Below are 22,630 nucleotides of genomic sequence, written 5' to 3'. Positions count from 1 at the left end.
TCCTTGTTAATAACCAGTGTTTATAGAAGATGTATGCTATGAATGCCCTATATCAAAGTACTATCAAATGATACCATTTGATAGTAAACTTAGAATCCCTTTCCTCCTAAGCTGTCTTTCTGTCCGTATGTGTAATGCTTTAGTTTTCCATTAATTTTTTTTTTTGTCTGGGAAGGCCTAGTGGTGGAATGGGAAAATCCTCACGTGAACATCCTAGATTGGTGTTTGAAGTTATATATACTTGCCTGAGACGATGCATGTGTAGGTGCAGGATGGCTCACAGAAGCATTCAGATCTGGACTTTTCTGTGAGGACAAACTGTGGAAGGATATTTTTGACCTAAAGCGTACATGCACTGTGGGGGTCAAGGAAAAGAAAAGAGAGCCAATTATACCCGGATCAAAGCCGTGCATTACTCTTCCCTGACCTTGAATCTGTGCGGTGATCCTGTCCATTTTGCAGTGCCCCACTTTTTTGCTTAGCCCACTAGAATCACTGTACTTCCTCCTGTGTCTCCTCTGCAGCCCCTCATACAGAATACCTTCCTGAGCTAGGCTGTTAAATTTTCAACACTCATATGTCTTCTAATGACCCACTTTTACCATGATGCTTACAAGAACCTAATTGGCTGGCTGTGGAGTACTTACCAGGAAAAATAGTAAAAACATTATATTATTGGGACATGGAAATTTGCTTTGCCTTTTTAGACCAAAGTTATTGAGGCAGGGACTGTGCTGCATTTTGTTTTAAAGCATGTGTTGTAGGTCACTTAGAAAAAGAAACAATAAAACTGCATAATAAGCATTACATTCTCCAAAATGCTGTGGTGTGTGGGACTGTTGTCTAGAAGTTGAATTGGAAGAGTGGGAAAAAATCCTAAAGTTCTGTCAGTCAGATCTTTTGTAGGAGGATTTGCATGGATTGGATGAGTTGAAAAATCTATTGGGGATTTTTTGGGTGTGGGTGAGGCTGTTTTAGTTTAAAGAAAGGTGATGATTAGTGGCTGGTGGTGGGATTAGGATTAGGCTGTAGTGCAAATAGGAATACATAAATTCAGGAGGCACTTAATGTTCTAATATCTATATGATTAAATAACAATATATTTGCTCATATTCTCTTTAACAAACCAAGTTGAACAGCTGCTCTTCTCACATCCTGTTTCTTAGTGTGAATGAAAGGGGGTGAGTGTGGCTTCCAGAGCAGTGTGAGTATGCTGCTGATGCACATGAACAGCAAATATTTAGGATTTGTCATCAGTTTCCAGCTGCAAAGGAATAGGTATCAGAAGATGAGTTTGTCAAAAGAAAAACAGTCCAGAACTAGAGGATTGACTCCATAAATAAGGGAGGATTTTGTGCATAAATCTGCCCTGTTTTTTTTTTTTTTTGTATTAACATTTGATAGACATACTGGGTTTGATTAATATGAGTAGAATCAGTAGTTTCACTCAATTTAACAAAATCACCAGAATAAACACATCCTGAATGGTGTAAGCAGGCTCATTCTGTAATATAACACTCCGTTAAATTGAGATTTTGTGATTATATTAGTGAATCTTTCAGTAAACAAACAATAGCTTACTACTTGTAATTATTAGCATTTTGTTTCTGATATCTACATGGCAATGATTTATAAATCTGTTAACTTCCTAAATAGTTTTAAAAATGTTTTGGTTAAATCTGATCTGAAAACAAACATGCTTTGAGACTAAGGGCTTTAGTCTCAAAGCATAACAACTAAAAATACTGTTTTAAAAAATGAGTTGGCAGTATTCCATTACAATGTTCAATTCACTTGACATACTGTGCACTTTTTATCTCTAGTCCACCTGAAACACTAATTTATTATACTGCTGATAGTGAATACAACAGAAACAGATGATACATATCTGGACATGCTCAAAAGTCATGTTGGTCAAATTCAGCCCTGCTATAACTGAACACAGGTATGGTCACATCAGTGTAAACCAAAGCTGAATTTGGCAGAGGCTTTTTCTGTTTTTTAAGTAGGGGAGAGGTAGAAAGCTGATCAATTTATTTCATATTGTACAAGGCCAAAAGAGATGACAGATTGGATTTAATTTAAATCATGATTTAAATCACTAGTCAGGAAGATTTGATTTAGTTGTGGATTTCTACATAAAAGTGCATTCTTGTTGATTGTTATCTTAAAACATATTCTTCACAACTCAGAGATGTTTTATTTTTCGAAGGTACACTGTACATTTTAAATTATTTATTTTGTAAACTTTTCAGATTAGTTTTACAACTATATCAGTAAATGAATGATTGGTTATTTCATTTACCAAAGGTAATTGAAGCAGATAGTGCACCTCCTAATGATTTCATAAATATCTCCAATTCGACAGGTTAATAATTATTTGGAGGATTTTCTTGCCATGCTATATTAGGAGGAGAACATCACCAGACAGACATTTAAATTGTTTTATTTAACTAAAACAACAACATTATGTATTCTGGATTTTTTTCTTCAACAGCAATCCTGTATGTTGAGGATGGATTTTCCTAAACAAAATAAGTCAATGCAGTTATTTAATTATTATTACCATACTGCTCATTTAGTATTACTCATTGTATTCACTGACACTCAGAACTACTTTAAAGGTGAAATTGTAAAAAGATCTGTCTATTTCAGCTATTTATTTATCACAACTGCATCTAAAGTGATAGTACCACAGAGTAACAACTATATTTTTTTGCTCAAATATAAGAATTCAAGAATAGTCCAGAAGGAAGACAGGCAGTCCTTAAGAAAGAAATTAAATAGTTTAACAACCTAAAGATCCTGCATGTTCAGACAGTGTTTCTTTCATCATCTTCAACTTAGCTTCCTCGTGAGAAGGAACACTTCTCATGATGTTTCATACAAGCAACCAGGCCTTGCATTTCTTTGTTGCACTGTTTGCATTTTGCACGCATGCCTGTCTTACCCACAGGTAGAGGAACTTCATTAAAATATTCCCAAACTGGGTCTCTTTTACAGCCTGCTAGGTTTTCCCTTCTAGTGAGAGAATGGTATGGTAGGTCTCAAATCAGTGAAGGCTAGACTCAGAAAGACGACAAGCTTCTGGAATATGCTGCTCAAAGAGTTTCACTTTTGTTTCTATTGCCTGTCCCTCCCTTCTCACATTTATCTCCAGACTTCTTCTCCTTGTCCAGATCTATTCTGTCCCCAACAATCTTCTATTCATTGAACTTTTTGAAACTTTGCACTTTTAGAGAGAGATAAGGGATTGACTCTGTGTACACAAATTTGCAGAGAGGCTGTGACAGCTTGGATCGCAAAGCCCTTCTTGGGAGCTGCCACCAGATGTGCCAAGACTACTTCTGCCCCTGCTTTCCAGCCCCATCGGCTTGGGACTTCAGTGCCCTGCCTGGTTTGAGCCAGATTCGCTAGCCTACTGCAGACCCAGGTCTGAATCACGTCCCCTAACAGCTGTAGGCTTACCTGAAAGCAGCTAACAGAGGTGTTCTTGTTTTTAACACGATGCCCAACTCCCAATGGGGTCTAAACCCAAATAAATCAATTTTACCCTGTATAAAGCTTATACAGGGTAAACTCAGAAATTGTTCGCCCTCCATAACACTTGTAGAGATGCATAGCTGTTTGCCCACCCAAGTATTAACACATACTGAGTTAATTAATAAGTAAAAAGTGATTTTATTAAATACAGAAAGTAGGATTTAAGTGGTTCCAAGTAGTAACAGACAGAACAAAGTAAGTCACCAAGCAAAATAAAATAAAACACGCAAATCTGTGTCTAGTCAAACTGAATACAGATAATCTCACCCTTAGAGCTGCTTCAGTAAGTTTTTTCCTCAGACTTGACACCTTCCAGGCCTGGGCACAATTCTTTCCATTGGTACAGCTCTTGTTCCAGCTCAGATGGTAGCTGGGGGATCCTTCATGATGGCTCTCTCCTTTGTTTTGTTCCGCCCATTTATATGCCTTTTGCATAAGGCGGGAATCCTTTGTCCCTCTGGGTCTCCCCACCTCCCTTCTCAATGGAAAAGCACTAGGTTAAAGGTAGGTTTCAGAGTAGCAGCCGTGTTAGTCTGTATCCGCAAAAAGAACAGGAGTACTTGTGGCACCTTAGAGACTAACAAATTTATTTCAGCATGAGCTTTCATGAGCTACAGCTCACTTCTTCGGATGCATAGAATGGAACACACAGACAGGAGATATTTATACATACAGAGAAAATGAAAAGGTGGAAGTATGCATACCAACAGGAAGAGTCTAATCAATTGAGATGAACTATCATCAGCAAGAGAAAAAAAACTTTTGAAGTGATAATTAAGATGACCCATAGAAGGTGTGAGGAGTTCAGGTAACGTGATCACACATCACTGCAAAACTTCATTAGCCCTTCCCAGCACACACATATACAGGAAGATTTACAGGTAAAACGGAGCCATTTGCTGTCAGTTGTCCTGGTTATTGGGAGTCCTCAAGATTCCACACCACCATTAATAGCCCACACTTTGCATAATTACAGTAGGCCCTCAGAGTTATATTTCATATTTCTAGGTTCAGATATAAAAATGGTACATTTGTACAAATAGGATGATCACACTCAGTAGATTATTAGCTTTGTAATGATACTTTACAAGAGACTTTTTGCATGAAGCATATTCCAGTTACATTATATTCACTCATTAGCATATTTTTATAAAATCATATAGACTGCAACGTGACAGGGACAATAGGATTGAGGTCTGTTATTTCTAGCCTCTATATATTATTTATTTATTTAAAAACATTTTTGCTGTTAACAAGCATGTTATCTCTGGAGACACAAATCCACAGTTTGAGAACTGCAAAACTAAGCATCTCTGATGGTACCTTCTAGACTGAGCATTGAGTCTCATTGGGTAAATAGAAAGATTAAGTTAAGTAATCTATACAGAAGCACCTGGAACCCCACAAGATTGGGTCCCTAACCCATGAACTATTGAAACTCATTTACAAAACTTTTCGTAAACATTATATTAATATATTGTCTCATACTATAGAATTAGAATTTATAATCCCTATTCCATGATGAGATATCTTTTGAGCTATAATGTATCTTAATTAAAACTATCTTTAGATAGGTTTTCCACTCAAAAAGCGTTTTATAAAAAAATCTGATTTTTAATTTTTTTAAAAAATCATTGATTTTTATCTCCCCTGAGAAGAGATGGTTATGATAATCTAGTCTGACCTCCTGTGTAGTTTGAACACACTTCCTGTGCAAGAGTTAAACCAGGTTTAGTGAGGATGGTGTAATAAAATGCTTGATTGACTTCTTGAACAGAAGGATTGTAAAATATTCTTATTAAGTAACTTTACCATCTTAAATTTTAAAATACAGCCATTTTGCTCTTGGCAGTGTATAATTGCTTTGGTAACTTTCCTATTGGACAATCTTTCACTAGGACTTCCCTGAAAACCTTCCTCTCTCATGCATTCTTTTACCTACAAAAGTTGTAAATTGCAGAAAACGTAAAACCTTTTTAATATTGGCGTAAATCATATTCTCACCATCTTAAAAATTGCCAACAGGCAAATAAGTATCCTTTTAACATTCATATATCTTGATGTAAATAGGTTTTTAATTAAACTGGAGGTTTCTTTTTAGATGTTGTTTATTGTTTTTCCCAGTGCATGTGTCACTTTTAAAATGAAGGAGCACAACAGATTTTATTCCTTCAAGCATATAAACAAAATGGCTATTTAAAGGTCTGGCTGGAGTGGACCAGATCAATAGAAGTGTCCATGCATATGAGCAGTCTGAGTGGTCATTTGTATGTGGAGTCACTGTGACTTTGCACTTTTTTTATATATAAATAGTATAAAAAATAACTAGCTTCCTAGCTCCCACCTAGCCAATATGACTTTTTAAGCATCTGTTTTCAACAGCTGTCTACAGATTATATAGATAGAGCTAGTAGTAGTAAGGTTGCCAGACACAGCTTGTAAGACTCTGTTTTTAGTTTCTTATAACTTTGTGAAACTTTAACCATTTAGTCTGAAATTTTCCATGCCAGGTTTCTGCCTCAGGCTGCCTCTTTTTCCTGCCAGAAAACTTCAACCACAATGGCCTCCTTGTTTCTGAGAACAAGGCTAGAGGAGGAGATATTGTTTTGTCCATGTCAAAAATAATACCGGCAACCTTTTCTTTTAACAATTTTAGCTTTGGAGCAGGGACTTAAAATTTGGTAAGGAAATACGGTGTTTTTACGTCTGAGTTGTACCTTTTGCCATCCTCATAACCTGTGAAACTTGGTCAGGTGATAAGCCTCCGAAAAGTTATATTTCGCACATGTTCAGTAGAACTTTCAGTTTTAAGCTCTCAAATCTCCAAAGCTTGCATCCTCTCTGAGCATGCCCAAGCTCATCACAGCTGCTAGTGTTGACCAGACTGTGCATGCGCTATCCCCACTGAAGTGCTGAGAGTGTTTTCTTGCCTTCCTTGCAGCATCATGGAGGACAGTTATGTTATAATATTAACACTTAAAAAGTTGTGATATTAGCAAAAATAAGATTGAGAGATTGTTTACATGGATAATGGCACATGGCCAGAGTGTGAATCTACAGCTCACTAGCTTGCTGCACAGTAACTAGCCATGTGGACCCTGATACCGAGCATTAAAAGTTCTGTAGTGCACTTTGACATACTCCTATTCAATATTAACTATGGAACTTTTAGTGCACAGTAGCAGAGTCCACATGGCTAGTTAGATTAGTCTATCTATCACATGGCATGATAGATTAGTGCACTATAGATTCACACCATGGCTTGCCATGCACTAACTAGGGTTGCAAACTTGGTAATATTTAAAAACTGGAAATTCCAGTAGGAGTGCCAGAACCTCCCCTGTACCACGTTTTCTCCCCCACCCTCAAGGCACCATCCCTGCCTCTTCCCCCAAGGCTCCACCCCACCCATTCCCCTTCCCAACCCCCATCACTTGCTGCTTCCCCCCATGCCCAGGTCAGGAGAGAGACTCCTGCCATGCTGGGGCTGGGAGCTGTAGCTGCCCAACACAGGTATGGGGTGGCCCCGGATGACTAGGGGCTGGCACCGGTTATAACTCAGTGCTTCCCCGCCTCCGCTGCCAGCAGTAATCTGACTTTGGGTGTCAGGTCAGTAGATCTAACTGGACATGGTAAGGTCTCCTTTTTGACTGGACTTTCAAGTCAAAAACCTGGCACCTGGCCACTCTAGCACTAACTTTCCATGTAAACAAGTCCTGTGTCTGCTTGTTGCAACTTGTGGCTGGTATCATCTAAGGATAAAAGGGACCAGCTCCCAGAAGTAAATGAGATCTGGGATTGTGCTGGTGGTCTTTTTGTTTATGGGAAGAGGTGAGAAATGAAGTCTTGCATGCTGAAGTCCTCAACGGGGAAACACTCTAACTCTTGTCTCTATGCAGGAAAAGTGGAAAGGATTTAGAAGCAAGTGGACTCCTGAGGGTGGGCTCAAGCAGGTCTACAAAATTATTAGTTGTATGGTGGGAGTCCTGAACACTGCACTAGATCTAGTTAAATGTCCGGTAAGAAACCGCAACAGTTGGGGCATGTAATGTGCCTCCCAGCCTTCAATAAATAAACTTGCAACCTGCATCTTAAAATCCATCCTGAGTGTGTTATGTTCATTTGCCTGCATGTCCTGATCAAAACTAGTTTGTCAATAGAGAGTGAATTTGTTTTTACAAATTGTTGAAAAGCAGTGGAAGCTCTGAGTTTTGATAGATAGCTTATTAAGCAAGCAGTAACTTCTGCAACTTTCATAGCATTAGGAATATGAAACTGTAATAAAGCTCTCATACAAACCATCCATGACCTTTCTTTTTTATGGAACAGAATCCATATCCACCATGTTTCTGAAGCTAAGTACTAAGCGAAGAAATTTCTCAAAAAAAGCTACTGTAAATTCCAAAGTCTGCACTCATACTTTATTTGCATATGTTGCAGAAATAGCATCCCCTGTCACTGGAAACTTAGGAACACATGTTTTCAAATGTTCAATCTGGTGAGAGTTTTACACTTCTGTCTGTATTGAATGATGCATGGGTTTCATGCTAACTAATAGCACACCTGTTTTGGATAGTAAATTAAATGCTGAATAGCTCTAGTGTTTTTTGCCTTAGCATGTGGTCTACTCTATCACCACAAAATTTTTGTGACTAACGAGAGTTTTTGCAGTGAGAAGTTTAAACAACTGTATCTCATGATTAGTATTTTCATGTAAAGCCCAATATTTAAAGTAATTTTTTTTAATGTTTTAGGGGTAGCATGTTTTAATTTGGTGTCTGAAAAATATATTAGTTGCTACAAACAGCACATTGTACTTCTAGCTTCACAGATGTATACATATGTAAGTTTAATGAAGATAATTGAAGAAAGGCTTGCTGAATGCTTACTATCTCGAGCTAGTACTAGAAAGAGTTTAATTCTTTAGTAAAAATAACTCTGGTGGTGGTCTGTGCTGACAAGCATTTGACCAAAGGCTCAGTCCCAGTAAGCAGGTCTCTTGCTTTCAGTGCTAATAAGCATTGGGAATGTCTTGGAGTCAGTGTCCTAGAAATGGGAGGAGAAGGCAGTGCCTCAAAATGCAACACTTCCAGTTTGACGAAGGAGAATCATTCAGATGTTTCAAAGGGAGTACATTGTTTGGATTCTGTCCTGACTCTGTTACTACCATGCTATGTGATTTGTGAGCATCTTCCTCAACTTCTCTGTGCCTCTTCTGTAAAATAAGTATACCCTACTTTAAAGTGGTGATGTAAGGCCTTGGATGGAAGGCACCGTTATTTGGTGTCTTCTACTTTCTATATAGAGCTATATGTGTTTATGCTTCTATATAAATGCTGTTCATGCAGAGGCTATGACTAACAAACCGCATTAGGATCTTGCCCATGGAAGTACTTAAGTGTTAGTTGCAAACCAGTTTTGTTGCATCCACTGCTTAGAGTAGGCTGGCTCTGCAGGCGTACTTTTGCCCTGAATTGTTTCCTATTCTATTTTTTTGTTCAAAAATATGTTTAGCGTTGTTAAATGTTAACATTATTATTGCATAATAATTTTGGCAAATAGTGGGGAAAATTAGATACACCTCTACCCTGATATAATACAAATTTGGATATAATGCGGTAAAGCAGTGCTTCAGAGGGGTGGGGCTGTGCGCTCCGGCGGATCAAAGCAAGTTTGATATAACGTGGTTTCACCTATAATGCGGTAAGATTTTTTGGCTTCCAAGGACAGCATTATATCTGGGTAGAGATGTACTCCGAAAATCTGAATTGCATATAAGTGATATTTTCTTTTTGTTTGCAGGACTTAAATACTATCTATTCTTATCTTCATGGAATGGACATATTGTCACATCTCAGGGAACATCAGCTAAGGTAAAGGATCGGGGGCGATAGCATAGTCCAGTACAAATTATATCCTATTTAACTTTCTGTTGCAAATGCTCTAATAATATGTGCATTCCAGTTATCTTAGCACATATGAAATAAGAGGCAAACAAAAAAAGCACAAAATACGCATCAGAAGTATCTCTGTTCTTCTACTGTTGCTATGGTTAATTCCAGTGTGTAGGAGTGATTTAAACACTCAGAGAATATATTGTGTGTTATCTATTTGGATAATGAAAATTTCATTTAAGTTTGAAGTTATGGTTCAAGAAGCAAAGCCAAATTTGTAGTCTTTCATATGACTTCCCCTGATACTTAAAGAAAGTGATATTGTTGAAAGATTAACAGATTAAAAACATGTTTAGAATTTAAAATCTAAATTAAAATTTCATTTTTCTCAGAATAATGTCTTCAAGTGCTCGCTATGAAAGATACAAGGGCAACCAAGTTCTTTTTTGGTAAGTACATTTAAGCCACAATCATCACCCTCATAGTGGAGAAATCCAGTGCTTGCTTGCATGTCAAATTATGTGTGTCATCATAGATCCCAACAAGTACCCCCTCCTGATCACTGACTAGGATTGTTGTGAGGGGAATCCAAGCCTCTGTGCTCTGGATTTCCAGGGTGTTACAAGTTCCTGGAGCTTGAACAGAGAGTCTAGCCATTGCCCAGTCTCAGGGTCCCTAGGTGCACTCTCTCAGGGTGCAGACTTTCTATCTGTACCTTGAATGTTGGAACCCTTATGGGTGCAGCACTGACCTTCAGACTCCTTGTTAATTAAATACACCCTTCTCCCAGAACTTCACTCCAAAATGTGTGAAGCTTTTTTAGATTTACAGTGTTAACTCACTCAGGGGCATGCAGTAGTTGTGAAGCAGTCAACACAATACATGCACACATTGCCAAGTCTAATATCTTTATGCTCTTTTATCCTTAATCAGGTAAAGCACAGGAAAATACATAACACACAAAACTGTAAATGTCCCTCACTTCCTAGCTTGTCCTTCCCTTGTGAGACCTTGGAGATTCAGGAAGGTAGGCAGGCAGAGTCCTCTATCCCCTTGCCTACCCTGCCCTGCAGCAACCAATCTCATCTTACTCTGGTGCAAAATGGCTCACCCTTCCTTTATAGACTCCTGCTGGGGTCACTTGCTTCTTTTGTTCTGCCTCCTGGTAACTTTCCTTTACTTCCAATCCCCACCTCAATCAGACAAGAGGAGGAAGTATCTTCTACCAAGTAGAGCTATCCCATAGACTCAAGTTCTGTTTCACTTTGAAAAGACCATTGTTGAGTGCTTATCATTCACCATTGTCTCTAGCCTAGCAGATACACCTCTACCCCGATATAACGTGGTCCTCAGGAGCCAAAAAATCTCACCTCTTTATAGGTGTGACCCTGTTATATTGGGTTCGGTCTGGTACAGCGTACTGGCAAGAGCCGGTATGCCATGCCAGGCTGAACTGGCTTCCCTGGCATTGATTTAAAGGACCCGGTGCTCCAGCTGCTGCGGGGAGCCCCGGGCCCTTTAAATTGCTGCTGGAGCTCCGGCAGTGGAGCTCGGGCAGGGATTTGAAGGGCCCGGGGCTTCCCGCTGCTTTACCGCATTATATCCAAATTCGTGTTATATCGGTTCACGTTCTGTCGGGGTAGGGGTGTATCTGACACAGCCCTGCTAACTCATGGGTAATCCATTTACATATAGGCTTTCCATGCCATGATAGTAACTTCATGTTACAATTTCATAAAATCATCCGTAATTCAGAAGTGGTACAGAATAAACCAACGAATTGTCATATACATAAACTTTGTCTTACTGTTGTTGTAAATACAAATAACTGCAACATTTAAGGTTGACAAAAATAATTAAAAGTCTATTTGAGAGAGAAGGTGAGTGAGGTAATATCTTTTATTGAACCAACTTCTTTTGGTGAGAGACAAGCTTTTGAGCTTACAGAGCTCTTCTTCAGGTGACCGTGGGGGAAAAAAGTTCAAACACTGCAAACTCGTGAAAGAGAAGGGGTTTGAAGTGAAGGACGCTGGGGAACTGAGGGACAACATCTAAGTGAGGTGCTGTCTGTAAAAGATTGGATCCTCTCTCTAGGATAGGGTATGCTAGGAAGCTGTTCAGGGACCATAGGAAATCTGTATTAGAAACTAATATAGAATTGTAAAGCCTGAGATCGCATTTTTGTTTATTTTCTATATAACTTGCATGTATTTCTTTTCCTTATCATTTCTGTGATTTTTGTATTAAATAAACGTGTTTATTTTTACCACAAGCAGGTCTCTGGTATGCAAACTTTGTGAAGTGTATCCCTCCAAAGTGAACTGATGATAGGGGACAGGTTTCTTTCATTTGGAGGTGATGAAAGGAAAAAGTCTGCGTGTGTGATGGTTAAGAACTCGGGGAAATGGATTTGGAGGGTACTTGGGGCCAGCGGGGGTTGTTGAGGTCACCCTGCAAGGAGTAACTAGGCTGGTGGAAGATTGAGACCTTTTATCATAGAATATCAGGGTTATAAAGGACCTCAGGAGGTCATCTAGTCCAACCCCCTGCCAATCCCCAACTAAATCGTCCCAGCCAGGGCTTTGTCAAGTCTGACCTTAAAAACCTCTAAGGAAGGAGATTCCACCACCACCTCCCTAGGCAACCCATTCCAGTGCTTCACCACCCTCCTAGTGAAAAAGTTTTTCGTAATATCCAACCTAGACCTCCCCCACTACAACTTGAGACCATTGTTCCTTGTTGTGTCATCTGCCACCACTGAGAATAGTCAAGCTCCATTCTCTTTGGAACCCTCTTTCAGGTAGTTGAAAGCAGCTATCAACTCCCCCCTCATTCTTCTTTTCTGCAGACTAAATAATCCCTCATCCTCTCCTCATAAGTCATGTGCTCTGGCCCCCTAATCATTTTTGTTGCCCTCCGCTGGACTCTCTCCAATTTTTCCACATTTTTCTTACAGTGTGGGGCCCAAAACTGGACACAGTACTCCAGATGAGGCCTCACCAGTGCCGAATAGAGGGGAATGATCACGTCCCTCGATGTGCTGGCAATGCTCTTACTAATGCAGCCCAATTTGTTGTTAGCCTTCTTGGCAACAAGGGCACACTGTTGACTCATATCCAGCTTCTTGTCCACTGTAACCGCTTGGTCCTGTTCTGCAGTACTGCTGCCTAGCCACTTGGTCCCTAGTCTGTAGCAGTGCATGAGATTCTTCTTTCCTAAATGCAGGACTCTGCACTTGTCCTTGTTGAACCTCATCAGATTTCTTTTGGCTCAATCCTCCAATTTGTTTATGTCATTCTGAACCCTATCCCTGTCTTACAGCGTATCTACCACTCCTCCCAGTTTAGTGTAGCCTGGCAAACTTGCTGAGGGTGCAGTCCACGCCAGTAGGCTGGCTACTGGTGGCAGAGCTCCGAGCCACCATAGCAATATAGCATTAAGACACCCAAAGTTACAGGCAAAGTGGTGACAGAACTGCTTACTGGTCTCAGGGATTCCCAAAGCATCACAGTTTGAAAGCTTGTCTTATTGGGCCAATTTCTGCTGGTAAAAGAAAGATATTACCTCACCCACCTTGTGTGTCTCATATTCTGGGGTCAATGCAGCTAAAAACACACTGCAAATAAGTATATTAGTAACTCTGAAAATTAAGTGGTTGTACAAATATATTGGTTGAGATTTTCAGAATTGGACCACATAACTCACATTAAATATGTGTGCGTGTGCACGCACCTCCAAAATATATTTTTCAAATGTGTATAGATGACACATGAAGAAAATCTGACATGCTCATGAACATGGTATATTGGTCATGTAAATGGCATCCTTCCCTTGGAGTTGGTACTGACCAATTCCTCTTCATGTTGTGAGGGGTCTTGATCCTGGGGGAAGCACTCTAGCACTGGGAACTTAAACATTAGATCTGGCTGCTATTGGTATTTAAAAATCCTGTGGCACTTTAGAAATAGCTAGGTATGTTGGTTCTAATGTATTTGCTAAACTCCTGTTTGGACAATTAAATAGTTCATCTAAATTCATCCCATAGTTTTTTGTGAGATATGTATATTTTTCTCACATCCTGTCCTAAACTTATTGTGCACTATTAAAATGCTAAAGAATTTTAGTACAGGGTGAAATCATTCTTGTATATGTAGTTTGTAACATGCTTTGGGATGAAAATGTTTTAAATACAAGTTACTGTAATTTTATTTTTGAATATTCATTTTTAAATGGGCTTAAAATATTCTATGATTTAGGATAAAAGTTAATTTTCAGCTTCAAATTCTTCACAGGCCATTCCATTTCAATATAAATGAATACTCATAAAATGTTAATTTGTGGCAGTGTATCAGCAATGCTCTTGGACTTCAATCTACAGTCTAAATCTTCAGTATGGTAAAATGTGGAGCTTCAGTACCAGAGTGATAACTTAAATAACATATTTTATGAATATGATGACAAATAGATGACAATATCAGCTATTTTGATTTTTTTTCCTACAGTTCAGATACTATTGCCAGATGTTGGTATATTCTTCTTTCTGGATCTGTCCTTATGAAGGACTCCATGTTTTTACCACCATGCAGGTATGTACAAGTTAATTTAACTGCTTAAAGGGACATAATCAACATATACTTCCTTGCATATATTAAAAAGACTGCCTTAATTTTTTCACTTTCAGTAAATTAAAAATAGAATTTATTTTTCATTATTTTCAAATTTCTCTCAGATTAAACATTGAAGGTCAATTGTAGCTTTCAATTTACCAGGCTCCCTTTTTAGTTCTCAGTGTGTTAGAGTTCATATAGCAAATACTGCATCAGAGGTACTCTTAATTAAAAATGGCTCCTGTTGACTATGCTTGAAATTTAGGGAAAGTTTATTTTTGTTTTGGGCTCTTTAATAAAATCTTATCTAAAAATATATGACTGCGCAATAGTCTATTCCACGTGATTTGGGATTATAGTCAATAGCAGTATGTGATTTTTATATGAAGTAAAAGGATTGGTGTCAGTCACAGTGAAAACATGACAAAAGTCTTATAACATTTCAAATTTGGAGCACAATGAACATTAGGTGACCTGTTTAAACTGAAGCATAACAGCTGATTTAGGGTTAGGGTTAGAGTTAGGGTTAAACCTGGCTGCCCTGTGATATTCTGCTTGACCTTGTATATCATTCTGAATTAGGATGACCAGATGTCCCATTTTTAAGGGGACAGTCCTGTTTTTGGGACTTTTTCTTATATAAGTGCCTATTACTTTCCCACCCCAGTCCCATTTTTCATAGTTGCTATCTGGTAACCCTAGTCTTAATTTTTTACTTCACTGTGTTATGAAGCCATATCTGGTATATTTGTATTCATGATACATCTTCAGGAATTGTAGTTGAAAAGCCTCAGATTTCCAGTCTGGAGAAGGAAGTAGAATTTAAGATTAATGGCTTCCGTATGAAGAAGCAACTTGACTGTGTCTGATATTCTTTATGGAAGTTGTTAATTTCCTTGTATGTTTGGAATCTGTGTGTCAGGTGGGGAGAAAAGAGTGAAAACTTGTCCTCCTAATATAGCGAAACAGTGTAAATCTATAGCAATATAGCCTATGTCAGCATGAAGGCTTTGCTGGTACAAATTTGTGTCAAAGTATGTCCATTGAGGCCATATCTTTTATAATTTCAAAGAGGTCTTACTGAAGCAAATGAGCAATCCTTGAGATTTTGCTCCCCTGTTATTTCAGAGGTAGTACTGTTTATTTTGTGACTGCCGATGCCCACAAACAGGAAAAACGTTAGATTCTGATGCTTTAACCTGATAAACATTGAAGTCAAACCTCAAGTTTTGCATTGTTTTGTTTTTGAGTGCAGTTATGTAACAAAAAGTCTACATGTGTAAGTTGAACTTTCATGACAGAGATTGCTCTACAGTACTTGTATGAGATTAATTGAAAAATACTGTTTCTTTTGTTTATCATTTTACAGTGCAATTATTTGTAATAAAAATAATATGAAGTGAGCAGTATACACTTTATATTCTGGGTTGTAACTGAAATCAATATATTTGAAAATGTAGAATAACATCCAAAAATATTCAATAAGTTTCAATTGGTATTCTGTTGTTTAACAATGCGATTAAAACTGCGATTAATTGTTAATCACATGAGTTAACTGTGATTAATTGACAGACATAATTATTTTTCTTATTCTATTACTCTGATGTTTTCTTTTCTTTACGTAAATTCTCTGTCAAAATAGTGTTTTGACACTATCTAGTTTATCAGTAATGCAAATTAGTGTTGGGATGGGACTCTCAGGAGTTATGAAATTGATTGAATACTTCATCAGTCATTCAAGGATAAAATTGACAAATATATAGGAAAAGTTACAGGATAAATGATTTCTTCAGAATGAGGTGCCTGGGACAACCAGTTTAAATAGATTGTTATTCACCATCCTCATTGTAGGACAGAGCTGATTAACTACAGTGCCTCCTGATGCTGTATCTTGCCAGTTTTTTTCATTATGTCAACAGTTAATTTTTTTTTTACACCAGAGAGAACATATTAAGTGACTGCTCTTTAGCTTTTTAAAAACCAAATCTTAGCATTTGCCCTCAGACTGTGGAAACAAGTTTTTAATAAGGAGAAGGTGAACTTGGTGCATTTTAACTGGATTATCGTAATACATATAGCTAAATATTAGCAAAGCCTCTGTGTACTACTATATATATTTTTCCTGTTTTGTCTATGTAATGTATGTGTATACAAGTGAACCATTAATTAACACATACACTAATCGTCCTTCCCCACTTGCATCTACTTAGTTAGGGCAAGCTGAGGATCTGTGTGAGGGCTGTGACTTGAACTCAGGAGTCAGAGACTCTTCTGACATCACAAACGTGTCAGTTGCAGGGGAGCAACTCTGAAGGGGAGTTTCTCAGTTTTTACAATCACTGCTAAGATAGCTGAGTTTGAGTTCAAACCAAAATAAGAATTGAAGTGCCACAAGTCACATCTGATTTGGGAACCTCCTATCTAAGAGGGTTGCCATATCCTTGCATCCTATTTTGGACCAGCTGGTGAGTGAGTGTTTGTTTCATTCTGCTTCCCTTCTCTTGGAGCCACTGAAAAGGAAATTTATCCCCCAGAGTATTCTACTTGCTATGTCTCCTGCCTCCTATGACAGCTTGGTGGTGAAGGTAGTGTTTGCCAGCATTAATTGCTGAGCTTTGGTGCTGGGTTTTTTTGGTGAAAGGGTTTGCCAGCTCACAACTGCAACTAATCAACTTGTGGTTTGGTACCATTTGATTTCTCTTTTATAAGAGAAATGCCAGGAGTTTAAAAGTTAGTCCACAAAGGTGTAGACCTGGCTTGACAACCAGTCTGGGCAGCCTTTGATGTCAGTGAGATGATGAGAAGTGCTGTTGCCTCAAAAATGAATCTGCTGCAGGCTCAAGGCCTTAGGTTGCAAGCTGTTTGGGGAAAGGGAACGGGAGCTTCAGTAACAGGGTACAGTATTTATTACAATGGAACCCGGATTTGATCTAGGCGTCTGGAGAATAGGTTATTGTGCTGTGACCTCTGCTTTTCATGTTGAGTAGTATTGTTTGTCACCTCATGTTCCCATCCATTTGTATCTGCCTGTTGTCTCTTGTCTTCTATTTAGATAAGTTCTTTGTGGGGAACGGACCATGATCCATGACAGGAGCACCTGGGTGCTACTGCAAGAAAAATAATAAATAATGGGTGCCACTTTAATGCTAATAAGTTATTCTCTTTTCTCACCAATGCAGACTAGTAAGTTATTGAACTGAGATCCAGACAAACAGCAGCAATGAATGAGTACTGAAAATTTTGGCACCATTGTGCATGCGTGCACGTGCACACACACTGTATTTACATCTGTGCACTCAAATTTTATGGTAAACTTTAACAGGACTGAAATGTTTTTGAGCTTAGTATCTAACTGGAGGCAGGAAATTAAACTCTCAACCATTCTGGAGTGAAGTTCAGCAGTGCCTGAAGTTTGTCACAAGTGGATATGCGCATAAAGCCTAAATAAAGACTGCATTGAAATGGTGTGTTTACCTGAATTTAAGGAGTGAATGATTTAAGTGGCATATGTAAAAAAATAAAGTGCAAGTCTTCTATGAATTATTAATGAGATTACAACTGCTTATGTAGTGGATAATGAGGGAAAGCGGCTGCTAGACTTTAATAAGAGTAAGAATGTTCTGTTGTATGAAATTGTTTACAGTTTAAATCATGTGCTTCTTGGTGTTTTTTCAGTCTATTTAGTTAGTGAGATCATCTGGGAAGAAAATGAACATTCTTTCCTTTTGGGTAATGAGACAACCTGTATGATGTACAAAAGGCTTGAAGGAAAAAAATACTTGGAGCTCAACCACCACAATTAAATTAACAAGAGTATTTTTATTATCTAAGTATGAGAATGAAAAGCTTCAGAGATTTTGGCCTCTTCCATAATCACATAAAACATTACAATTACGTTTCGCTCTTCTAAGGAGAATGTAAAACTTTTCTAGGAAAAGAAAAAAATGTGTGCAAAAGAATTTGAAATATTTCTACACACAGTCAGAAATGAAATTGCCTATTAGAAACACTGTGTGCTTGGCCTAGCCAGCAAAAGATATTTGCTAAGAAAGGAAAAGTTTAATGTACAAACTTTAGTCAGTCTCTGCACAGCACTCTGATTTTAATTTAGCATTGCAGAGCAAATTTTCTCATTAACTATGTACTCTAGATCAGTGGTTCTCAACGAGGGGTGCACGCATCCATAGGAGTACTCAGAGGTCTTCCAGGGGACGCATTAACTCATCTAGATATTTGCCTAGTTTTATAACAGGCTACATGAAAAGCACTAGTGAAGTTAGCGGAGACTAAAATGTCATATAATGACTTATTTATACTGCTGTATATACTATGCACTGCAATATAAGTACAGTGTTTCTAATCCAATTGATTTTATTTTATAATTATATGATAAAAATGGGAAAGTAAGCAATTTTTCAGTAATAGTGTGCCGTGACATGATTCTATTTTTATGTCTGATTTTGTAAGCAAGTAGTTTTTAAGTAAGATGAAACTTGGGGTACACAAGACAAATCACACTCCTGAACGGAGTACAGTAGTCTGGAATGGTTGAGAGACACTGCTCTAGATACATTTAAAGAGTCGCATTGCGCTCATATTTGTGATTAAGAGATCATATGTGATTTTGATGGAATACTTAGGCACTGAGATTTTCAAATCCTCTTTACTGAGTCAGTGTGTGTTCAGAATATACATATTGCCATGTGTACTGTTTACAGTGCCATACCTGTTAGATAATAAAAAATGCATTATTTTACACACTAGATTTTGAGACATGTATGAGTCTAGAGAAAACTGTATTGTGACAGAAGGTAAAGATTTCTTGCTAACATATATTTTAGTATGGGTATTTATTTAAACAAGCTCTGTTTCTTTGTACTTTTTAGTGTTCTAAATCTTATGTTATATATATATTTTGTTTATTATTTTTTTAAATGTGATGTGCTCAAGCTTAGGCTTGGCTAAGATAGAATGCCAATAATATTTGAACAAAGAAAGAATGAAGGATATAAACTGTCAGAAATGACAAGATGACTACAGAAGTATGAGTAACAGTGGGCCATGTCTAAAGCCAAAAGATTTCATATTTTATAATGAAATAGTCAGTTTGGTGCTCCCTTTCCTTTGACAGTACGTGCATATCCCTAACCCCAAACCAAACAGACTAAAATCCTTATGATCAGATTGCACACTGTGAGAGCTTCAATGTGAATGAAAGATTAACCATTTATGAATTTTGTGCCCTACAGTAGTGTGGTACATTTCAGGTTCCTTTTTGTCATTTGAGGACATGTTTTCTCTCTATATATGCCATACAGTGGAGTTGCACATTTTAGAACGGTCACTATTTAACTTTTCTTGTGAAGCAGTGCCTTGGATAATTTTGTTTTCTTGATCTTTATAGAATCTAGACAGTTTACTCAGGTCTCTGCCATCACTTACTTTGGCTTGCAGGTTAATACTTAGTGTACCCCAGTCCCTGAGTTCCTTTGAAGCGTACCTCTGTAGTGTCCAGCTCCTGTCACTGGACACTAACAGTAATTACCAGGTTTGCTATTCCAAAAGGAACAGTATACACATAGCTTGATTGGTGCGACTCAGGATCAAGTCCTTAATAACATTACAGCACTGAAATATATTTACAGTGAATCAATCATAAGTTTATTATCAAAGGTTACATTTTAAAGTATTGTGAATAAAAATAAGTGGAAACGTGGTTACACATACAAACAAAATATAAAACACAACCCCAGATCTATACTTAATGGTTACCTTTCCTATTTATTAAAGTAGATTTTTCTCCCAAGGATACAGTCTCTGATAGAGCTGCTGATTTTCAGTAACCAGATCACAGGTTTTCCCATGCCCTTCAAGGGGTTTCCTCAGTAAATAGATGATCAAAATGTCTTTCTTGTCTCCAGTTATAGTCCATAAACGTTTGATATGCCCTTTGTTTTCCAGTGTCCTGTCCCACTCCCATGCTGGCTTCATATCCTCATGTTGACTTGGAATGCAAATGTAGCTCCTGTTTTGATTTACAATGCTTAATTTACATCAGAGATAGGTATAGACACATAGCCATGCTTTGACTGGCAGAAAACCTGTTATAATCAATACATACATTTCACAGTGATATTTATGACCAGCCTGGCACCCACTTTCATTAGATACCTTACAGTACTCTATTTATAAATAATTACCATGAAAGAGGTGTGTTAGGTGTGGTCAATGTGTCAGGCCTGATAGGAGTTGCTGACAGAGGGCAGTGAACTTTTTGTCTGTTGGCAACGGTGGGCCTCTTTATCACATTGATGGTGACTGGAAGTTAAATAAACAAATATTTTACATGCAGACTGCATTTTAGTTTCAAATTTCGTATAATCAAGTTGCTAATGGAATTAAGTATTCTAATATTTAAAATAATTTAATTGAACATTCAGTACTTACAAAGCACATTGCATCTTCAAAGCACTGTGCCAATGTTTGCCAATTTTAAAAAGTAATATGCGGAAAGAAAAGTACTTGAGATGCTGCTTGTTGACCCTGGCTCATTTGTTGAATTATCTGTTTAAAATAAAATATTCAGAACACACAAGAGGAGGTTGAGCCCACACAATATAACTTCCCTCTCCTTCTGACCCTGTGAAAACACACCTGTGCAAAGGCCACATGTTTTGTGCTCTGTAGTTCTTAGGTAATAGGCAAGGAGCAAGTGGACCTTGAAAAGAGCTATTTTTTTCATTTCATCAGGCCTCAGCAAAGATTTGTGGGATAACAGAAGACTCTCTTTTTCGTATGCACACTCCCACTATATACTCCCAACCCATACGTGAGAGGTATTGGCCTGAGAATGGCTAGAGATCACATGGTAGCAATATTTTTCAGGGGGCGCCATGCTGTCATGGGTGTTGAGCAGGGATGGGTAAACTTTGGCCTGAGCGCCACATTGGGGTTGCACAACTGTATAGAGGGCCGGGTAGGGAAGGCTGTGCCTCCCCAAACAGTCTGACCTCTGCCCCCATCCGCCCCCTCTCACTTCCTGCCCCCTGGCTGCCCCCCTCAGGACCCTCAACCCATCCAACCCCCTCCCCCCCGTTTCTTGTCCCCTGACTGCCCCACCTTTATCCACCCCCACTTAACCCCCTCCCGACTCCCATCCCCTATCCAACCACCCTTTGCTCCTTGTCCCCTGACCACCACCCCCACGGGACCCCCCCATCCCTAACTGCCCCTTGGGATCTCACCCTCTTATCCAACCCCCCTGCTCCCTGTCTTCTGACTGCCCTCCCAATCCCTATCCACCTCTCCACGCCCTGATAAACCCCCTGGAACACCTACTCCTAACCCTCCCTGTTCCCCAACCCCTGACCGCCGCCCTCCAGAACCTCCACCTCATCCAACTGCCCCCTCCTCCCTGACTGCCCCCCAGGACCTCCTGCTCCCTTACCCAATCCTCTCACTTCCCGCCCCCTTACCAGCAGTAGGAGCTTGCAGCTGTGACACCTGGTCAGAGCCAGCTGCGCTCCCCATGCTGCCCAGTGGGAGTGGCGGGTCAGAGCGGCTGCAGGAAAAGGGCTGGGGATTAGTCTCCCTGGCCAGAAGCTCAGGGGCCGGACAGGATGGGCCCGCGAGCCGTAGTTTGCCCACGGCTGGTGTTGAGGGTCTGAGCAATAGTTTGGAGCCCCGTAAGCCTGTTTGTGAATGACCTGAAGGCCATGGGGTTTCTCTTTAGATTTTGAGAACTGGTTAATTTGAGGTACCTTGGCCCTTGCATGGGAAAGCAAACTTTCCTTCCTCTCTTTATTCCCCTCCTCTTCATTCAGTGTCAACTGTACAAACGTATTATTGCATATTGCTAGGGTATGCAGCTTTGTTTAGTTTGCCTCCCCCCAGCTTTTCAAGTGGGAGAGTAAGCTCTAAGCTATCTTGTATTAGGGAGTAATAGTGGAGAAAGGTAATACTTTGTTAAAGGCTTGGAAAGCATGTTTGTATTTGCAATTATCATTGAAGATGGAAAACCAAACAAGGCTATATTTTGGGGGAGGGGTTGTGGGGGAGGCAGCATGGGCTTGTACTGCATCCTGAGAGCTATCAGAAATGATACTGATCAGACTTCAGTTATTTTCATAGTACATCACTGTACGGCTAGAATAGCTGAGTCTAGTTGAAGAGAACATGGTTTATTAAATTCAGAACTGCTGCTTGGTCTTATTGTACAATATGAACATCTACTAGATTAAAAAAAATCAGTCAAATTATTAATCCATTGGGTCTTGTATTTCTGACCCAAATAGCTTTGTTTGGAATTGTAAAATATAAAAGCAGTAGCTGCTCTGTATTAAAATATTCTGGTGGGAGGAATTGCAGGAGTGGTATGGGGAAGGAGTAAGAGGAGAGAAAGCTAATGTTAGCTGTGAGTAATGAAAATTGTTCCAATTCTTTTTTAGAGAATTACTGTAGACTGAAAACAAATGTTGTACAATGTATAAAACTGCTTTTTAGCTATCTTTCAAGACTGCTCTTTTACTAATGCTCTACTCAAAAGAAATTGTAAATGTAGGAATAAACCTCTTCAGGTGTAAACTT

The 22,630-nt window shown here is 38.8% G+C and overlaps 1 protein-coding gene across 7 annotated transcripts in view; it reads left to right on the top strand.

Moving 5' to 3' along the window:
* The window catches only part of RAPGEF6 (Rap guanine nucleotide exchange factor 6), a 268,596-nt gene that overhangs the window by 47,236 nt on the left and 198,730 nt on the right, over nucleotides 1-22,630 (top strand). For all 7 annotated transcript variants that reach the window (XM_050962513.1, XM_050962511.1, XM_050962518.1 and 4 more), the window contains 3 exons: nucleotides 9,346-9,416; nucleotides 9,830-9,886; nucleotides 13,940-14,023. In XM_050962513.1, coding sequence (XP_050818470.1) covers nucleotides 9,346-9,416; nucleotides 9,830-9,886; nucleotides 13,940-14,023 — 212 coding nt within the window. The remainder of the gene's footprint in view (nucleotides 1-9,345; nucleotides 9,417-9,829; nucleotides 9,887-13,939; nucleotides 14,024-22,630) is intronic.

This window comes from Gopherus flavomarginatus, chromosome 7 (assembly GCF_025201925.1).
Source record: "Gopherus flavomarginatus isolate rGopFla2 chromosome 7, rGopFla2.mat.asm, whole genome shotgun sequence".
Lineage (NCBI taxonomy): Eukaryota > Metazoa > Chordata > Testudines > Testudinidae > Gopherus > Gopherus flavomarginatus.
Note: the sequence above shows the minus strand (reverse complement) of the source record. Positions and strands in the feature narration are given on the sequence as shown.